The 17159-nt window shown below is 46.2% G+C and overlaps 1 protein-coding gene across 1 annotated transcript in view; it reads left to right on the plus strand.

The window, feature by feature from the left end:
- Nucleotides 1-7446, plus strand: part of lin28b (lin-28 homolog B (C. elegans)) — a gene marked incomplete at both ends in the record, with an annotated part of 24014 nt that extends 16568 nt beyond the window's left edge. Inside the window, 2 exons of the mRNA XM_084440145.1 lie at nucleotides 1553-1740; nucleotides 7143-7446. Coding sequence (XP_084296271.1) covers nucleotides 1553-1740; nucleotides 7143-7446 — 492 coding nt within the window. The remainder of the gene's footprint in view (nucleotides 1-1552; nucleotides 1741-7142) is intronic.
- Between the last annotated feature and the right edge of the window lie 9713 nt (nucleotides 7447-17159).

The following is a 17159-nucleotide window of genomic DNA, read 5'->3' on the forward strand; positions in this document are numbered from 1 at the left end:
GGTGGGTCTCTCTCCTGGGTGTGTTTACCTCGGAGGTGGGCTCTCTCCTGGGTGTGTGTTTAACTCGGAGGTGGGCTCTCTCTTGGGTGTGTGTTTACCTCGGAGGTGGACTCTCTCCTGGGTGTGTTTACCTCGGAGGTGGGCTCTCTCCTGGGTGTGTGTTTACCTCGGAGGTGGGCTCTCTCCTGGGTGTGTGTTTACCTCGGAGGTGGGCTCTCTCCTGGGTGTGTTTAACTCGGAGGTGGGCTCTCGTGTGGGTGTGTTTACCTCGGAGGTGGGCTCTCTCCTGGGTGTGTTTACCTCAGAGGTGGGCTCTCTTGTAGGTGTGTGTTTACCTCGGAGGTGGGCTCTCTCCTGGGTGTGTTTACCTCGGAGGTGGGCTCTCTCCTGGGTGTGTTTACCTCGGAGGTGGGCTCTCTCCTGGGTGTGTTTACCTCGGAGGTGGGCTCTCTCCTGGGTGTGTGTTTAACTCGGAGGTGGGCTCTCTCCTGGGTGTGTTTACCTCGGAGGTGGGCTCTCTCCTGGGTGTGTTTACCTCGGAGGTGGGCTCTCTCCTGGGTGTGTGTTTACCTCGGAGGTGGGCTCTCTCCTGGGTGTGTGTTTAACTCGGAGGTGGGCTCTCTCCTGGGTGTGTGTTTACCTCGGAGGTGGGCTCTCTCCTGGGTGTGTTTACCTCGGAGGTGGGCTCTCTCCTGGGTGTGTGTTTACCTCGGAGGTGGGCTCTCTCCTGGGTGTGTGTTTACCTCGGAGGTGGGCTCTCTCCTGGGTGTGTTTACCTCGGAGGTGGGCTCTCCTGGGTGTGTGTTTACCTCGGAGGTGGGCTCTCTCCTGGGTGTGTTTACCTCGGAGGTGGGCTCTCTTGTAGGTGTGTGTTTACCTCGGAGGTGGGCTCTCTCCTGGGTGTGTTTACCTCGGAGGTGGGCTCAGCGAGATGCACAGAGGTTAGTGATACCAGCCGCTCTGCGTTCTGACTCGACCGTACGCCGTGAATCACAGCTGTTTATGTAGCGCGTCGCACGCTGTCACCCACCGGATCGATACTTTAGATAATTCAAATACGGTTGATATTTCTTCTGTGAGGGGATGACAACATTCGGAGGAGTTCGACACAGTATCGCCCCCCCCAACCCACCCCTAGAGAAGGAAACGCTGTCTGAATGATAACCAGACAGGGAGTCAAACAAGGATGCACCCTCTCCTCTGATGAGCACCTGGACACCATGTCGAGACCACCAGCGCTTTATTCACCGAGGGTGACACACAAGCGAAGGATTCATCTACTATTCTTGTTTTGTTGTCGTTAGCACTGAAACACATTTGATTTATTTATGAACAATTTAAAGGCCTTGCTGGATGTTTTATTGTGGAAGCGTGTTTCTTAAAGGGGTGGTTTGTGATTTGTGGAAGCGTGTTTCTTAAAGGGGTGATTTGTGTTTCTTAAAGGGGTGATTTGTGTTTCTTAAAGGGGTTATTTGTGTTCTTAAAGGGGTGATTTGTGTTCTTAAAGGGGTGATTTGTGTTCTTAAAGGGGTGGTTTGTGACTCCTTCACAGAGCAAGCTGGTGATGGAAGGATTCCGCAGCTTGAAGGAGGGCGAGCAGGTGGAGTTCACCTTTAAGAAGTCCTCCAAGGGCCTGGAGTCCCTGCGGGTCACGGGGCCGGGAGGGGGCCCCTGCAACGGGAGCGAGAGGAGGCCAAAAGGGAAGGCCCCGCCCATGAAACGCAAACCAAAGGGAGACCGGTGAGTGTGAGAGCAAAGCATGCTGGGTAATCCCTGGCGGTCAGCGCAGGTGAAACATTATAGAAACGAATCAAGTAGAGAATTCAGATCAGGAGTTATGATTATGGGGGGGGATTCCTTAGCGCTAGATTATGATCTTAGTCACTTGTTTAGAAAGGAGATGCACTTGTGAGTTCTGGTGAGTAGTAGTACACTGACTACCTACGTTAAATACAGTTATTGTAATTGCTTTCGTTAAAATTGTCCGCTAATTGACAGTAATGTAATGTATTCTAGTGTTAGGCTCTTGTTATTGTTTCATTTCGTATATCATCACACGATTACGTTCACATTTTTAGCTGTTTTTAAGGTCAACGTTTTACAGTGTTGCATTTCTAGTGTACAAACTCAGTAGTCGGTAGAACAGACGCTCCCTATCATCATGTTATACCATGCAGGGGATTTTCCAGCTCCCTCGGCAGGATATTTCTGCGTGCCGAGATTATAGATTCAATCTATCCAAGTACTGTACATGCCTGTTGCCATGGTTATGCTGCTCGGCGATAAGGCGTTAGAATAGGGCACTTCACAGCTATTTAAAGTCAATTTGTCAGCCTCTACACGAGGGACGGCGTTCAGAGGAGGAAGAGATTTATGTGCATTTCAATGCACTCCCATGTTCCCCTACAGTGTTCCAATCAAGTGCTTAGAGCGAGGAGAAATCACAAAAGCAGGTGTTTAACCGAGATCTTTTGAACGTATCACATGTGCACTTGCCTGAGGAAATGAGTGGATAGCATAGCAGGCTAACTGGCTCGCTAGGTCGTCTCTATAGAGCCTGCGATGGTGGGGCCCTGCTTCTGCTCACAGACACCTGTGACTGGAGCAAACGGACGACTAGACAATGATATCTGTCTCTGTGGTAGGAGGACACGTCACACGCTAGCCACCTCTCCTAGGAGTATCTCCTAGCCACCTCTCCTAGGAGTATCTCCTAGCCACCTCTCCTAGGAGTACCTCCTAGGCTTCTTATGCAACTGTCTTATTTGCTATATAGGGCTCGGGTACAGAAGTGGGTTGGGCTCGGGTACTGAAGTGGGTTGGGCTCGGGTACTGAAGTGGGTTGGGCTCGGGTACAGAAGTGGGTTGGGCTCGGGTACAGAAGTGGGTTGGGCTCGGGTACAGAAGTGGGTTGGGCTCGGGTACAGAAGTGGGTTGGGCTCGGGTACAGAAGTGGGTTGGGCTCGGGTACAGAAGTGGGTTGGGCTCGGGTACAGAAGTGGGTTGGGCTCGGGTACTGAAGTGGGTTGGGCTGGATGCCTCTTGGCTATCCAGTCTTTTTCTCTCAAGGTGAGAACAGATATCTGTTCCTCGCGGAGTGGCGAGCTGTGGAGAGAGAAGATATCTGTTCCTCGCGGAGTGGCGAGCTGTGGAGAGACCAGATATCTGTTCCTCGCGGAGTGGCGAGCTGTGGAGAGAGAAGATATCTGTTCCTCGCGGAGTGGCGAGCTGTGGAGAGGCTTCCCTGACTGTTTTACACACCTGAATTATTCAGGCCACATGGGATAATTGTTGCCATGGTTTTTGGATGAGAGGGTGCCATGAGGCTATTTGAGAGTGGCAGGTACGAGCGTCTGATGTCACCTCTGCTTCTGTAATGTGGTCTGGTGGAGAGAGGCTGTCCACCCCCCCCCCCCCCCCCCCACTGTTACGCCACTCTGCCCCCTGCTGGCTGTAGGTGTACATAACCACAGTGTCTTCAGGGACTCTAGAATGTGTTGGGCTGTAATATGTCTTTCTAAATACACCAAGGGAGGTTTTACTTATCATGTCGGATAACTCAAATACCTTTGGATTAAGTGGATTACCTCGGTTTAATACTTATTTACAAAATTGTTGTTTACTTAAAATGTTTACATTGGTATTTTCTGGCACCAGATGTGATATGTATTTTTCAATGAAACCCAAAGAAAGTTGATTTTTATGAGGTCATTATCTATCCAAGTTCCAAACAGATGCCGATTGTTAAAGGGGCCACAACCTAAAGCATAATAACCATTTGAGTTTTCATTTGAGAGCTGTTCTTAAAGTTGCACTGAAATGAAAAAAGCATTCTGTCCCATTTTGGTTCACATAATTGGTCATAGTGTTCACCTATTCAATGATGTATGCCAAAAAAATTACAAAATTCTACTTTTGTTGTAATCTTATATCAAAGTATATAATTTCTTACTTCCTGGGAAACGGTAGGTCACGTGCAATGATGACAACAGGTACCTTAGATTTTAGGCCAATAATCTCACGACATCCACCCGTCAATCAACGCTATCCTTCTATCGAATCTGTCTAAAGTTCTTAAAACCCGTCCACTTGTCAATGTTCCAATCAAATTCCTCTAAACATATGTCCCGCCCTCATAGCTTGTTTGCGTCGGAAATACGTCAAACTACGGAAGTTAGATGATCTCAAACGTCCGTTTCAGTGCGACTTTAAATACATGATGGATTACAGAGCAGAGCAGGCCAGATATATGCACCATTATAACCCTAAATACTGACCATTACAATAACTAATAATGGGACTAAAATATTAATTTAGCATAAGAGCTTCATTAGCCTTGGTCAAAACATATGAACTAACGAATCACAAGACTTCATTTCTTCATGTCTTCTGATGTATACTTTTCTAGAGAGAGAGAGAGAGAGAGGGAGAGAGAGAGAGAGAGAGAGAGAGATCATGCATTCTTTCTGTATTTCTGTAAATTATTCATGTATTATTTGATAGAGAATAACATCCCATAAGTTATCGGGGACATGATTTGGAAGCTGGTCTCTAGGGACGCGTTTGAGAGCTTTTTCCTGTGCGGGCTGATCGACTATCCTGTCACATGTGACGATAGGGTGACAAATTTAATCTGATTTGATAGTGAGGTGGCTTTAATATTCTCATGACATCAGAATCCAGCTCTTTGATTCATAATAACGAAGTTAAAACAATCAGTCAGGAAATCAGAAGATGTCAGTCAGCAAACATCTTGATATGGACATGACTGAACATGTATACTTGTAGACTACCTGATTATTCTTGTCTCTGTGCATCCAGAGCTCGAACTATGCTTTTTAAATAAATAACAATTCTCAGAGTCTGTATGAATATCTTCATCATCAGTAGGCTGATGGAAACACAGTCAGTCAGTGACAAAAGGTAATTCTGTCAACATAGCGGCAAAATGTAATTTCATCAACATTAGCGACCAAAATTTAATTAGTCAAAAAAGGGGACACAAATGATTCTAGGTAATTGAATCCCCTATGCGCCTGACGAAATGCTAACACGGACATGCATCAGAATAACAGTCCATATTTCAGTGAATGTTCTATATTTCAAGGATGCTTATTTGTCATACTGTATGCATACAGAGGTGCCATGTACCCATGACATGCTGATAGAATGTTCCGGAGATGTTTAGGAAGCCTTTCACATCCCCGGCTGGAATGTAAGGAATATGTGTCCTATATGGCATCCCTCGTACGGTATGTAAGATCCGGTGTCTCTTGTCGAGTTCTCATACCACTAATGCTACATTTCCAGTGTAGCTAATGGTAGCCTGCCCGTATACGCCAGCTACGACAAGAACCCGCCATGAATGTGTGCACGCTCACATTGTTCCAGATATACAATGTACAGGAATCTTCTATAGCCGTGGTCTGCGCTTGTCAGCTTCCTCTGTGCCCAGGAGGATATTACCCTGGTAACCACAAGCTCGTTAGCTACCCACAAGGTCCAGCAAACCGATTGAGCCGGGCCTATTCTGCTCGAGGGTCTTGTGAAAGGACTTAGGAGTTAATTAGCCATGCAGAGATCTGTACACAAACGCAGACACTGAGTATGAAGCCGGGGGTCAGTTCCATTCCAGCGCCGGTCTGTTGTGTGAGTGATTCGGACATGAAGGGTGAATTAGATATCACTATTTACTGATGTCATTGCCTTCATTACATGCTCCACAAACAATTAAGGGGGGGTTGACACGGACTTGACCCTTGCTCTGGGCTGTATATCTCATCTTGTGCATATCCGTCTTCATCTACATCGAGCCGTTTGTGGATTTCTGCGTTATGTGAGCGAGGAGGGCTTTCCAAGGCTGATCCTCTCAGAACACCATGAATAGCAAACGGCTGTACATTGGTTAATGGCCTCTGTGACCCTTGATTCTTTATGAACAAGTCACTGAATGTTTCTTCCACTCTGACATCTGTATGCCTACCTCCATAATGCACAACCGATGGAAAACAGATAGTTAAATGTGTTTTAGATGAGGAGTTCTCTCCCTGCTGTGTTCAGAAGCTCCTATATGACTAGAAAACTACGCACTTTCAACTCTTGACCTTCCTGGTTTTCATCCGTACTGAATTCTATTCCTTCTCCATAATGCAAAACCAATAGAAACATAAATGAATGTGCTTTGTTGAATTGAAGATGTGGGTGTTTATCTGAGGACATGCTGCATGCGACCCTATTGATTTCCACCATGCAGTCCTGCTTCCTGCGCGTCAGCAGGACCTAAAGCTGTGTTATACCCCCATCTAGTGGTGGAGGGGAGTTACAGCGGGTCGTTCATTTCAGAGAGCGGGTTGATGGTGTGGAACATCTCATTTCATTCCACATGTACAGGTGCATCTTCGGAAAATTAGAATATTGTGGAAAACACATTATCTATCGTAATTTAATTCAAAAAGTGAAACTTTCATATATTATAGATTCATTACACGTGAAGTATTTCAAGGCTGATTGCCTCCATGCCACGGTCCGATTTGATGCAGTAATTTGTGCAAAAGGAGCCCCGAGAGCAAGGATTGAGTGTATAGATGAATATACTGAACATACTGCACAATCATAAAGATTAAAACAAAAAAGGCTTGAAATATTTCACTGTGTAATGGATCTAGAATACATGAGTTTCGCTGTTTGAATTAAATTTACGGAAAATAATGAACTTTTTCACAATATTCAATTTTTTGGGGATGCACCTATAGATGAATGAATGAATTAAACTTTTATTTAATCACAGTTACATTGGAACAGTCACAGTGGACAGACCAGATGCATTGCTTGAGTGTTTGTAGCACAAGTGCTAATTTTCAACACCAGTCCATAGGAGGCTTTTCTAAAAGATAATAAATAGAATCAAATATGCAGTAGGAAACCAACCAGTACACATACAAAACACAGAATTAAAATCACTAATCAGATTCTAACAATACATGTTCAATGTGAATACTGATAGACGTCCCCCTCTCTCTCTCTCTCTCTCTCTCTCTCTCTCTCTCCCTCTCTCTCTCCCCCTCCCTCTCTCTCTCCCCTCCCTCTCTCCCCTCCCTCCCTCTCTCTCTCTCCCTCCCTCTCCCCCCCCCCCCCCCTTGCAGCTGTTATAACTGTGGAGGTCTGGACCACCATGCTAAGGAGTGTGGTCTGCCCCCCCAGCCAAAGAAATGCCACTACTGCACGAGTATCATGCACATGGTGGCCCAGTGCCCCCACAAGGCGCTGGCGCCCCCCCCGGGCTCTCAGGACCCCCACGCCTCTACCTCAGGGCCCCCCGGGACCTTCCTCCTCCCCCCCGAGGAGGAGGAGGGCTCGGGCTCGTCCCCCCTGGAGGGGCCCCTGTCGTCCCCAGAGGAGCCCCCGACACACCGAGGACCCCCGGCTCAGAGGTGGAGGAAACCCTGAAGGGCTGAGAGGTGTAGGCCCCCCCCCCCCGCCCACAACCCCCCCCCCCCACCCACAACCCCCGACCCCCCCGCCCCCTTCCTCCCAGGAACCCCGAAGCCCCCACCTCATCTACCTCACACTCGTGGAGAAAAAAAACACAAAAAAAACAGGACGTGTCGTGTCTGTCTTTCGACCAGCGCAGCTATGGCGACGGCCGTGGCCGCCGTGGGTTACGGACGCGTGTGAATGTGTGTGACTGACTCGTCAGGTCGTCCGGCGCAGCTATGGCAACGGTCGCCGAGACAGCGGGCTCGCGGGAGCGAGCGGCGTGCGTGTGACTCGCGCGTTGAAATCAGTGCAGCTCTAGAAACGTTATGGAGAAATCAGGGGGCGTGTGAATCCGGCTCGGATGACTGACTGTTTGTTTGTTTGTCGTTGTTGTTGTTGTTTTAACCTGGACCTAATAGTTGCAAACCCTTAACGCGTTGTCTGACTCATTCTGAATCGGACTCACCCTCTTTTTAGGCCAGTTGGCCCAAATGCTACATAATCATTCCATTATCACTCCTAAAATATCAACACTTTATTCTAACCGATAATAGATTCTAGAGACTTAGGTATCTCACCACCAGGACGCTCACCACGATTGTGATTGTGATTCAGCCAATCACAAACCAGGATGCTTTAACGTGGCCTACATGGAGGGGGAGTTCGCCATGGAAACCACGGTGATGGTTTTGAAGGGGCAGGATTGACTCACTAGCCGCTCTGGTCATGCACAACTCAAATAGCCCCCCTCTGTGTGACTGGGTATGGACTGGACAGACTGATTGTTGGTTTGAACGTTCATCGTGTGTGTGTGTGTGTTTGTGTGTGTGTGTGTGTGTGTGTGTGTGTTTGTTTTGTTTTTGAAACTGAGTCTTTTGGTTCAGTGTTACTAACATTTGACTGCAGATTGCTGGTATGTATGTAGGCAAGGTTGTTAAAGGCATGTTTGCGTGCTTATGAGTGTGTGTGTGTGTGTGTGTGTGTGTGTGTGTGTCTGTAAGAGAGAGTGGGCATTGTGTGTGAGAGTGAGTGACAGAGAGATTCTTAGTGCAGACAACAGTTAAGTGGCAAATAAGAAGTAGAGAAGTAAACAGACCCAGGCTCTGAGATTAGGGGCGGAGTCTAGTTGAGTTCATATTACCTATCCAGTTCCATATAACCATAGATAGATATGCCTTAGATAAGAATCATATTATTCCACTGTGCATTAGATTCAAGTTCCAAAACATTGAGACATTCACCAGTATTTAATTGGACTTTAGTATTTAGATCTAGCTTTTGGTTGTTGGGTAATAGATAAGATAGTGTCACAGTTTTTATGTCACAATATTAGTCATTAATATATGTATAAGAGAATAGGATATTATTGAAATGCTATTAACTTTAAGTAATGAGTATATACAGTAACAAGTGCTCTCTGACATGGTTGAAGAAGGCCCTGACTTGTGCAGGATTCTTTGTTGTTGTTGACCACCACACTTCCTTCATACTGACCCATATGACATCACCAATGACATCAGAATGACATCACCCCCTTAGTCTGCCTCCTCTTTAGAATCAAATAATGTTACACATTTGACCTCGCTCTCAGTATTAGTCTGTTTTAATCGTGAATCACCACCCTCTCTTCCTCGTCTTGCTGAAGACGGTCGGAGTGTGTCTTTTTGGAGGACGACGCCCCTGTCTCTGTCTCTCTCTCCCTGATGCCACGCCCTCTCTCCCCGACGCCACGCCCTTCACATCTGGAGCCGGGCTGTGGAGCGGTGGGGTGGGATGTACCACACCCTCGTGTACACAGAGCCCCTCCCTGAACACCTGGCCCCTCAACACTCTGTCTGCACCACCTGCTTGGGAACGCCAGCGTTCTACTGCAGTCTCCTCTGGAGGTCATCCTGACACTGGGGCGTGTGTTTCAAACACTCCCACATTCCCTGAGAGAGAGAGAGAGAGAGGGAGAGGGAGGGAGAGAGAGAGAGGGAGGGAGGGAGGGAGAGAGAGAGAGAGGGAGGGAGGGAGAGAGGGAGAGAGAGGGAGAGAGAGGGAGGGAGAGAGAGAGAGGGAGGGAGGAAGGGCGGGAGGGAGAGAGAGAGAGGGAGAGAGAGGGAGGGAGGGACAAAGAGAGAGGGAGAGAGAGGGAGGGAGGGACAAAGAGAGGGAGAGAGAGAGAGGGGAAGGGAGAGAGGGAGGGACCGAGAGAGAGAGGGAGGGAGAGAGAGGGAGGGAGAGAGGGAGGAGAGAGAGAGAGGGAGGAGAGAGAGAGAGGCAGAGAGGGATGGACAGAGGGAGGGAGAGAGAGCGAGGGAGAGAGAGAGGGAGAGAGAGAGAGAGGGAGGGACCGAGAGGGAGGGAGAGAGAGGGAGTGGTGAATCAAAGTAGGGAGAGGGAGAGAGAGAGCTGCTGTTTCCTGTGACTTGAATCCTGTTAGCCGGTCAGGGACGCTTACTAAGGACGAGCCGACTCTCCTCTGACCAGATTGAATGTGTAAAGAGCTGATCTGACGCGACTCCTCACAAAGTTACAGTCGGGTCACTTTGGAATCGTATCTTAAATGTGCTGACAAATCAAATGACTTTGTATGACGATATCGAACTAGCTTGTGTTGATTTTTTTTTGATTTTTTTTATAAAGCTCTAACGTAGACAACCAACTGTTTTTTGGTATATATTTCTATACCAAAGAGTTTGGCTTTATATTTGAAGGCATTTTAAGTAGGACTTGGACTTGGCTGTTCTTGGGCCTTCGAAAAAACAGAGGGACCCTTGCTGAAAACAGAGGGACCATTGCTGAAAACACTGAGGTGGTTAATGTACAGCTGTTATGAATGTGTGTGCATGAAATCCAACCTATCAATGCACCGAAACAGAGTTTCAAAAAAAGAAAACGGGAAAAAAAAAAGAGCAAACCACCTGACGAGCACAACCCACAACTCAGCTCCTCTGGAAATGACATTTTTGTACGATGTATTTTCACACTTTTTACCCATAATTCCTCTCAGGATGATAAACTGTTCTCAGGGAATTAACCAAAAAAAACAAGTGTATTTGATTCTTTTGGGGATCATCCACAGACTGCTCGAGGAACTCTGGACAGCGTTGTTGAAAGGACTCGTGTTCTGTAACCGATTCATGTACTGATATTAGTAACTACCTCCTGAGTTATACCTAGTTGTACATTTTGTGTTTGTGTTTTGATGAGCTTGTTTGATGAACTGTAGGACTGTTGTGTTCGGAGGCTGTGTGTGTGAAGAAGTGTTACCACAGACTCCCCAAGTCCATCTTCACAGATTACCTTTTTTTTCCTTACGACAGTACTTTTCTTTTTTTTTGTTTACAGCAAAAGCCTACCTCACCCCTCCCCACACACACACACACACACACACACACCGCGATTTTTGTTACACCGCCGCTGTTCGCACCGGAGTCACATGGCATTTTCAACCAATCACATCACTGAAATGGCAAATCAATTGTGACTCCAAATATCTTCCAATCAGAGCCTTCTTTAGGCGTGACCATGGTTCAGAAGTGGGAGTGTTTTACACACACATCCAGGGTGTATTCCGTCAGCTGGATAAGTGCATGTCGGTGTGTGTTTGCCTGCGTGCACACACACACTTTCATCATTTAACTTCTGACAACAGTGACTTGACCTCAGTTTATCGGGCTAGCTATAGATATTGTGTATTGTACATTTTCTCCTAACTCATTTGAAAAAAAAAAGACTGTTTAATTCGGACTGTTGAAAATAAGTATTGTTCTCATTTAATCTTGTTTTATAACCACTTGATGTGACAGGCATGAGGTCGACAAGAACAGGATTGTACTGCGTATACGCACAAAGAGTGCCTATCTATATGTCGTGTCTGTGTAGTCTATTACCAGATGGATCATTTCCTCTCATTGGGCTCATTCGTAATGGCCTCCCACGCGTCGGCCATTTTGACAACCTCAGACAATCAGGAGTTGTATTGTCTTGAGACGATGTCCGATCTTTTTGTGAACTACATTGTAGTTTTGAGTGGCATTAATACTTAACATGAAATGAGTAGATTTTGTACTAATAGTGACATTGCATATAGATCCTTCTAAAATGTTTATGGCGATGAATATTGATGAATATTGTCATTATGTACTTTTTTTTATTTTGACTGAAACTAACTCATGAGATTATAGGACTGATTTTGGAGATGGTCGCAGTATTACAGTAGAAACACATCAGAGGGTCTCGTCTACAGTAGAAACACCTCAGAGGGTCTCATCTACAGTAGAAACACCTCAGAGGGTCTCATCTACAGTAGAAACACCTCAGAGGGTCTCATCTACAGTAGAAACACATCAGAGGGTCTCATCTACAGTAGAAACACCTCAGGTCTCATCTACAGTAGAAACACTTCAGAGGGTCTCATCTACAGTAGAAACACCTCAGAGGGTCTCATCTACAGTAGAAACACCTCAGAGGGTCTCATCTACAGTAGAAACACATCAGAGGGTCTCATCTACAGTAGAAACACCTCAGAGGGTCTCATTTACAGTAGAAACACCTCAGAGGGTCTCATCTACAGTAGAAACACCTCAGGTCTCATCTACAGTAGAAACACCTCAGAGGGTCTCATCTACAGTAGAAACACATCAGAGGGTCTCATCTACAGTAGAAACACCTCAGGTCTCATCTACAGTAGAAACACCTCAGAAGGTCTCATCTACAGTAGAAACACCTCAGAGGGTCTCATCTACAGTAGAAACACCTCAGGTCTCATCTACAGTAGAAACACCTCAGAAGGTCTCATCTACAGTAGAAACACATCAGAGGGTCTCATCTACAGTAGAAACACCTCAGAGGGTCTCATCTACAGTAGAAACACCTCAGAAGGTCTCATCTACAGTAGAAACACCTCAGAGGGTCTCATCTACAGTAGAAACACCTCAGGTCTCATCTACAGTAGAAACACCTCAGAAGGTCTCATCTACAGTAGAAACACCTCAGGTCTCATCTACAGTAGAAACACCTCAGAGGGTCTCATCTACAGTAGAAACACTTCAGAGGGTCTCATCTACAGTAGAAACACTTCAGAGGGTCTCATCTACAGTAGAAACACCTCAGGTCTCATCTACAGTAGAAACACATCAGAGGGTCTCATCTACAGTAGAATCACATCAGAGGGTCTCATCTACAGTAGAATCACATCAGAGGGTCTCATCTACAGTAGAAACACTTCAGAGGGTCTCATCTACAGTAGAAACACCTCAGAAGGTCTCATTACAGTAGAAACACAGAGGGTCTCATCTACAGTAGAAACACCTCAGAAGGTCTCATCTACAGTAGAAACACCTCAGGTCTCATCTACAGTAGAAACACACATCAGAGGGTCTCATCTACAGTAGAAACACAGAGGGTCTCATCTACAGTAGAAACACCTCAGAAGGTCTCATCTACAGTAGAAACACACATCAGAGGGTCTCATCTACAGTAGAAACACATCAGAGGGTCTCGTCTACAGTAGAAACACATCAGAGGGTCTCATCTACAGTAGAAACACATCAGAGGGTCTCATCTACAGTAGAAACACCTCAGAAGGTCTCATCTACAGTAGAAACACCTCAGAAGGTCTCATCTACAGTAGAAACACCTCAGAGGGTCTCATCTACAGTAGAAACACCTCAGAGGGTCTCATCTACAGTAGAAACTCACCAGAGGGTCTCATCTACAGTAGAAACACCTCAGAAGGTCTCATCTACAGTAGAAACATCTCAGAGGGTCTCATCTACAGTAGAAACACATCAGAGGGTCTCGTCTACAGTAGAAACACCTCAGAAGGTCTCATCTACAGTAGAAACACCTCAGAGGGTCTCATCTACAGTAGAAACACAGAGGGTCTCATCTACAGTAGAAACACCTCAGAAGGTCTCGTCTACAGTAGAAACACCTCAGAAGGTCTCATCTACAGTAGAAACACATCAGAGGGTCTCATCTACAGTAGAAACACCTCAGGTCTCATCTACAGTAGAAACATCTCAGAGGGTCTCATCTACAGTAGAAAAAATAGAGTCTGCTCACCAGAAATATGCTCCCAGGAATATTTAATTGACACCAAGGTGACGTTTCGGGCCACAAGCCGTTCTTCAGACCCATCTTCAGTACCTCAGTGAAAACATTTCTGCTTTACGACAGATATGAACAATGTTCCAGACCACAATTAAGGACATCATGATTATTATTAGCTTTACATGTTCTTAAAATCAATACTGATTGATTATTGTTTCTCTTCCTTCAGTATTTAGCAGTCCGTTAGGGGTGTGTGAGGACCTGAACGCACCCTCTGATTGTGTCAGTAAACGTTTAAAATAACTAGCTCCATAAGTGTGATAATGCTGTTTTTGGGGGACTTTTACACTGCATTCTGATTGGCTGTCGTATCAAGGGGGCGTAAATCATCCAGGCCTTGTCTGAGGACCTACCTGTGACCCTGTTCACAATTTAAACCATTTGAATGTTGCTTAACATGGCGATCCTGAACGTGCCTGTTGTCTCATCACTACCTTTTATCTGAACGAAGTAGAACTGCTCTCAGATCTGAGACTGAGGCCTGGGAAAGGGAAACGCAGTATTTTGTGTTCGTATCCGCTGTATTCAGATCAGATATAGGATAAGAAGGCTGTATTGTGAGTATATGGGGTTATTTAAAGAAGCATTCTGGGACACCACGCCTGCATGGGGTGACGCTCAACAGGGCATAATCACAGGGAGCCCTACTGCACCTCCTAGTGGACGAATTAGGGATAGACCCTAGGAGACTGAAGTTCACATACCTCAATGGCCATGTCGGCTGAAGAAGTCTGTCGGCTGCTCCGTGCTTTGCCTTGTATGGGGAGATCAATGTATTTTTTGGGAACAGTGATTATATATTTTAACTCATCTTTATCATGTTTCATCCACAGTATGCCAGTAGGCCTACACAACCATAAAACGTCTTTTTGGAAAGTAGACGTCTGATGAACATTTTAAACCGAGGCTTTTATCTTATGTTTTACTATAAATTAATTTCTTCTTGAATTTCAATAAACATGGAGTTGGGACTTTAGGATTAACCTAATATTTAGCACGTCTGACTTAATAAAACCCCGTTTTATTTCTCCACACTCTGGGATCACACAAGGCTGGAGTTGTTCTCGTTCAGACGGTCTGTCATTCCCTCGACTGAGCAGGTTGAGAACAAAGCACTGATTTTGCTTTTCATCGAGAAAAAAAACAGCGTTCTTTTATGTGCATATCACTCATTACTATAGCCTCAATATAAATGTACTGCCTTTTTTATTTCTGTGAACCTTGGATTTTTAAATATGTCTTACATGTTTTACTTGATTGAAAATAAACCTTATTATATTGGCATTAAACTCAAGATCTGTGTGTTCTTTTCAAAACAAGCCATTGTGTAATCCTCGTCACACCAGAATACCAGAAGATGCAGATTCTTAAGACTTTATACTCAAGTACATCTGTTGAAAAAACACGCACAGAGTCTACAGAGAGAGAGAGAGAGAGAGAGAGAGAGAGAGAGAGTTTATGCTCTCTCTTATTCTAGTGTCCCTCCACTAGGGGGCAACAGCGTGCCGAAGAACAGCGCTGAGCCATATGAATCAGCCGGACACATCTGTGACTCCTCATCGCGGGTGTTTCTTCATCCCTCTCTCCCTCTGTCCCTCCTCAGCATGCGGTCTCCGCTCCGCTCGCCTTTCATAGCTGAGGGCCTCGCTTTTTATAGCCTCTGTCTCTCTTTGCTCACTACCGGCAACGAGGCGCCATAAAAGAAACACGACGTGTTTACGCTCCTCCGACGGTTCTACCAAGGTCGGACATGTTAGTGAGGGGAATGAGATAAGAGGACATTGGAGGACAGGGAGGGGGAGGGACAGCGTGGAAACAAGAGATAGTGCCCGGGCTGTAGGCCACTGTGTGATATCCGAGGGTAAAATACGATGTGCTGGCCATTCGTTCTGAGAGGAGAGGAGAGGAGAGGAGAGGAGAGGAGAGGAGAGGAGAGGAGAGGAGAGGAGAAGGAAGCAGCGGTAGTTTAGTAGCCTAGTCCATTCTCTTGTTCTGCGGCTCTATCCCTCATTCCTAAGCAGTGTGTTGACCTTTGTAGTCACGGCTGGAGGGTGTGTGTTTTAACCTTTCCAGCAAGGTACCCGAGCTAGCGCAGGGAATACAAGATAAATCGCTGCTGCCTGTTCCATGTTAGGATTTCATACACACACTCACACACACCTGTCAATGACTGCACTCCACTCTATTCATTCCTGGAAGTACGCAGTTTATAATTTATTCATCATTAAAGTGCACTTTGAATAATGACAAGAGTGTGTTTTGTATCCACATTTTCTTCAAACGTGAATACGGGTCATTAAGAGTGATTTGAAGATATTTTGTACCGTAACCACACTCTAGCAAAACAGAAAAAAAAAACACTTTTCTTTCCACGGAATCCGAGATGAAAGAGGATCAAAGGAGACCGTAAAAGATGAGATGAGTCTTTTCCATTTGTCTCTCTCCAAGAGGAAGAAAATGACTCTGAAAATCACAAGATGAAAGATGGGAGTGAAGACTAATGCGTTCTCTTCACGTTTGGGCGAGAGACGGAACAATAGCCTGGAGACTGTAGAGAGTTTGAGGATGACGGTAGAGTTTTTGATTTCTGCAGACTTGGCATCGGTTCAGGTAAACACTACTGCATACTTTCAAAATTGCACCAACTAGATATAATAGGCTACAGTATGGCCTTTTTCCAGTGTGAAAGCAATATGTAGCTACTGTAGGGAAAGAATACACACATCCTGTCTGTATGTTGACTTCCTGCTCTCCCCACCTATGGGCTCATTTTCTGCCTTTGATGTCTCTTCATCTACAGAGCTGAATATGCCCAGATGGGATTTCCTGTTTTCTGTGATAATCTGTGTGGTTTTGCTGCGTGAGGAAAAGGGAAGGAGAGAGAGAGAGAGAGAGAGCACATCACAGAGCCTGCATGGTGACTCCAGGGAACTAAAGATTGCCATCGCTCTCTTCTTCTTTGGTAGTTTTATTACATGATGGTGGCTTTGGACAAAGGAAGCTCTCATAGGCCTTTTCCACCAAGAGGGAACCGGTTCGGTGCCGGTTCGGAGCGAACCTAATTTTGAACGGTTCCGAGCATTTCGACCAAAAAGAAATGAGTTCGGGAACCCGAAAGCTGGTTCCGAACCGGCACCACAAAATAGTAGGTTTTTCAGTGCGAACCGTGACGACGTCATGGGCGTGGGCCGGCGTACAACGGTTCGGCTCAAAACTGGTGGAAACGCGGGCCCGTTCTCTGGACAGAACCAAGGTTCCAGGGATTTTGAAACGAAGCGGTTCACGAACCAGAGTTCCTTTGGTGGAAAAGGGCTCGGTGTGATTTGAGAGCAGAGCAGGTATGAAGTACAGGCCTACAGGTACGGCCAGGCTCTCCTAGACGATGCTGTTGGGTTGAAAAACTACTTACCTGTTCTTCTTCATCGTATGGGTTAGATGTTTGTTTCTCCTCCCCCCCAGGCTCGGGGCCGAGGGGCTATCCTCTTACCACCCCAAGCCTGGGTGAGGGGCTATCCTCTTACCACCCCGAGCCTGGGTGAGGGGCTATCCTTTTACCACCCCGAGCCTGGGTGAGGGGCTAT

Source organism: Borostomias antarcticus (genome assembly GCF_949987555.1).
Source record: "Borostomias antarcticus genome assembly, chromosome: 6".
In the NCBI taxonomy this organism is placed as follows: Eukaryota; Metazoa; Chordata; class Actinopteri; order Stomiiformes; family Stomiidae; genus Borostomias; species Borostomias antarcticus.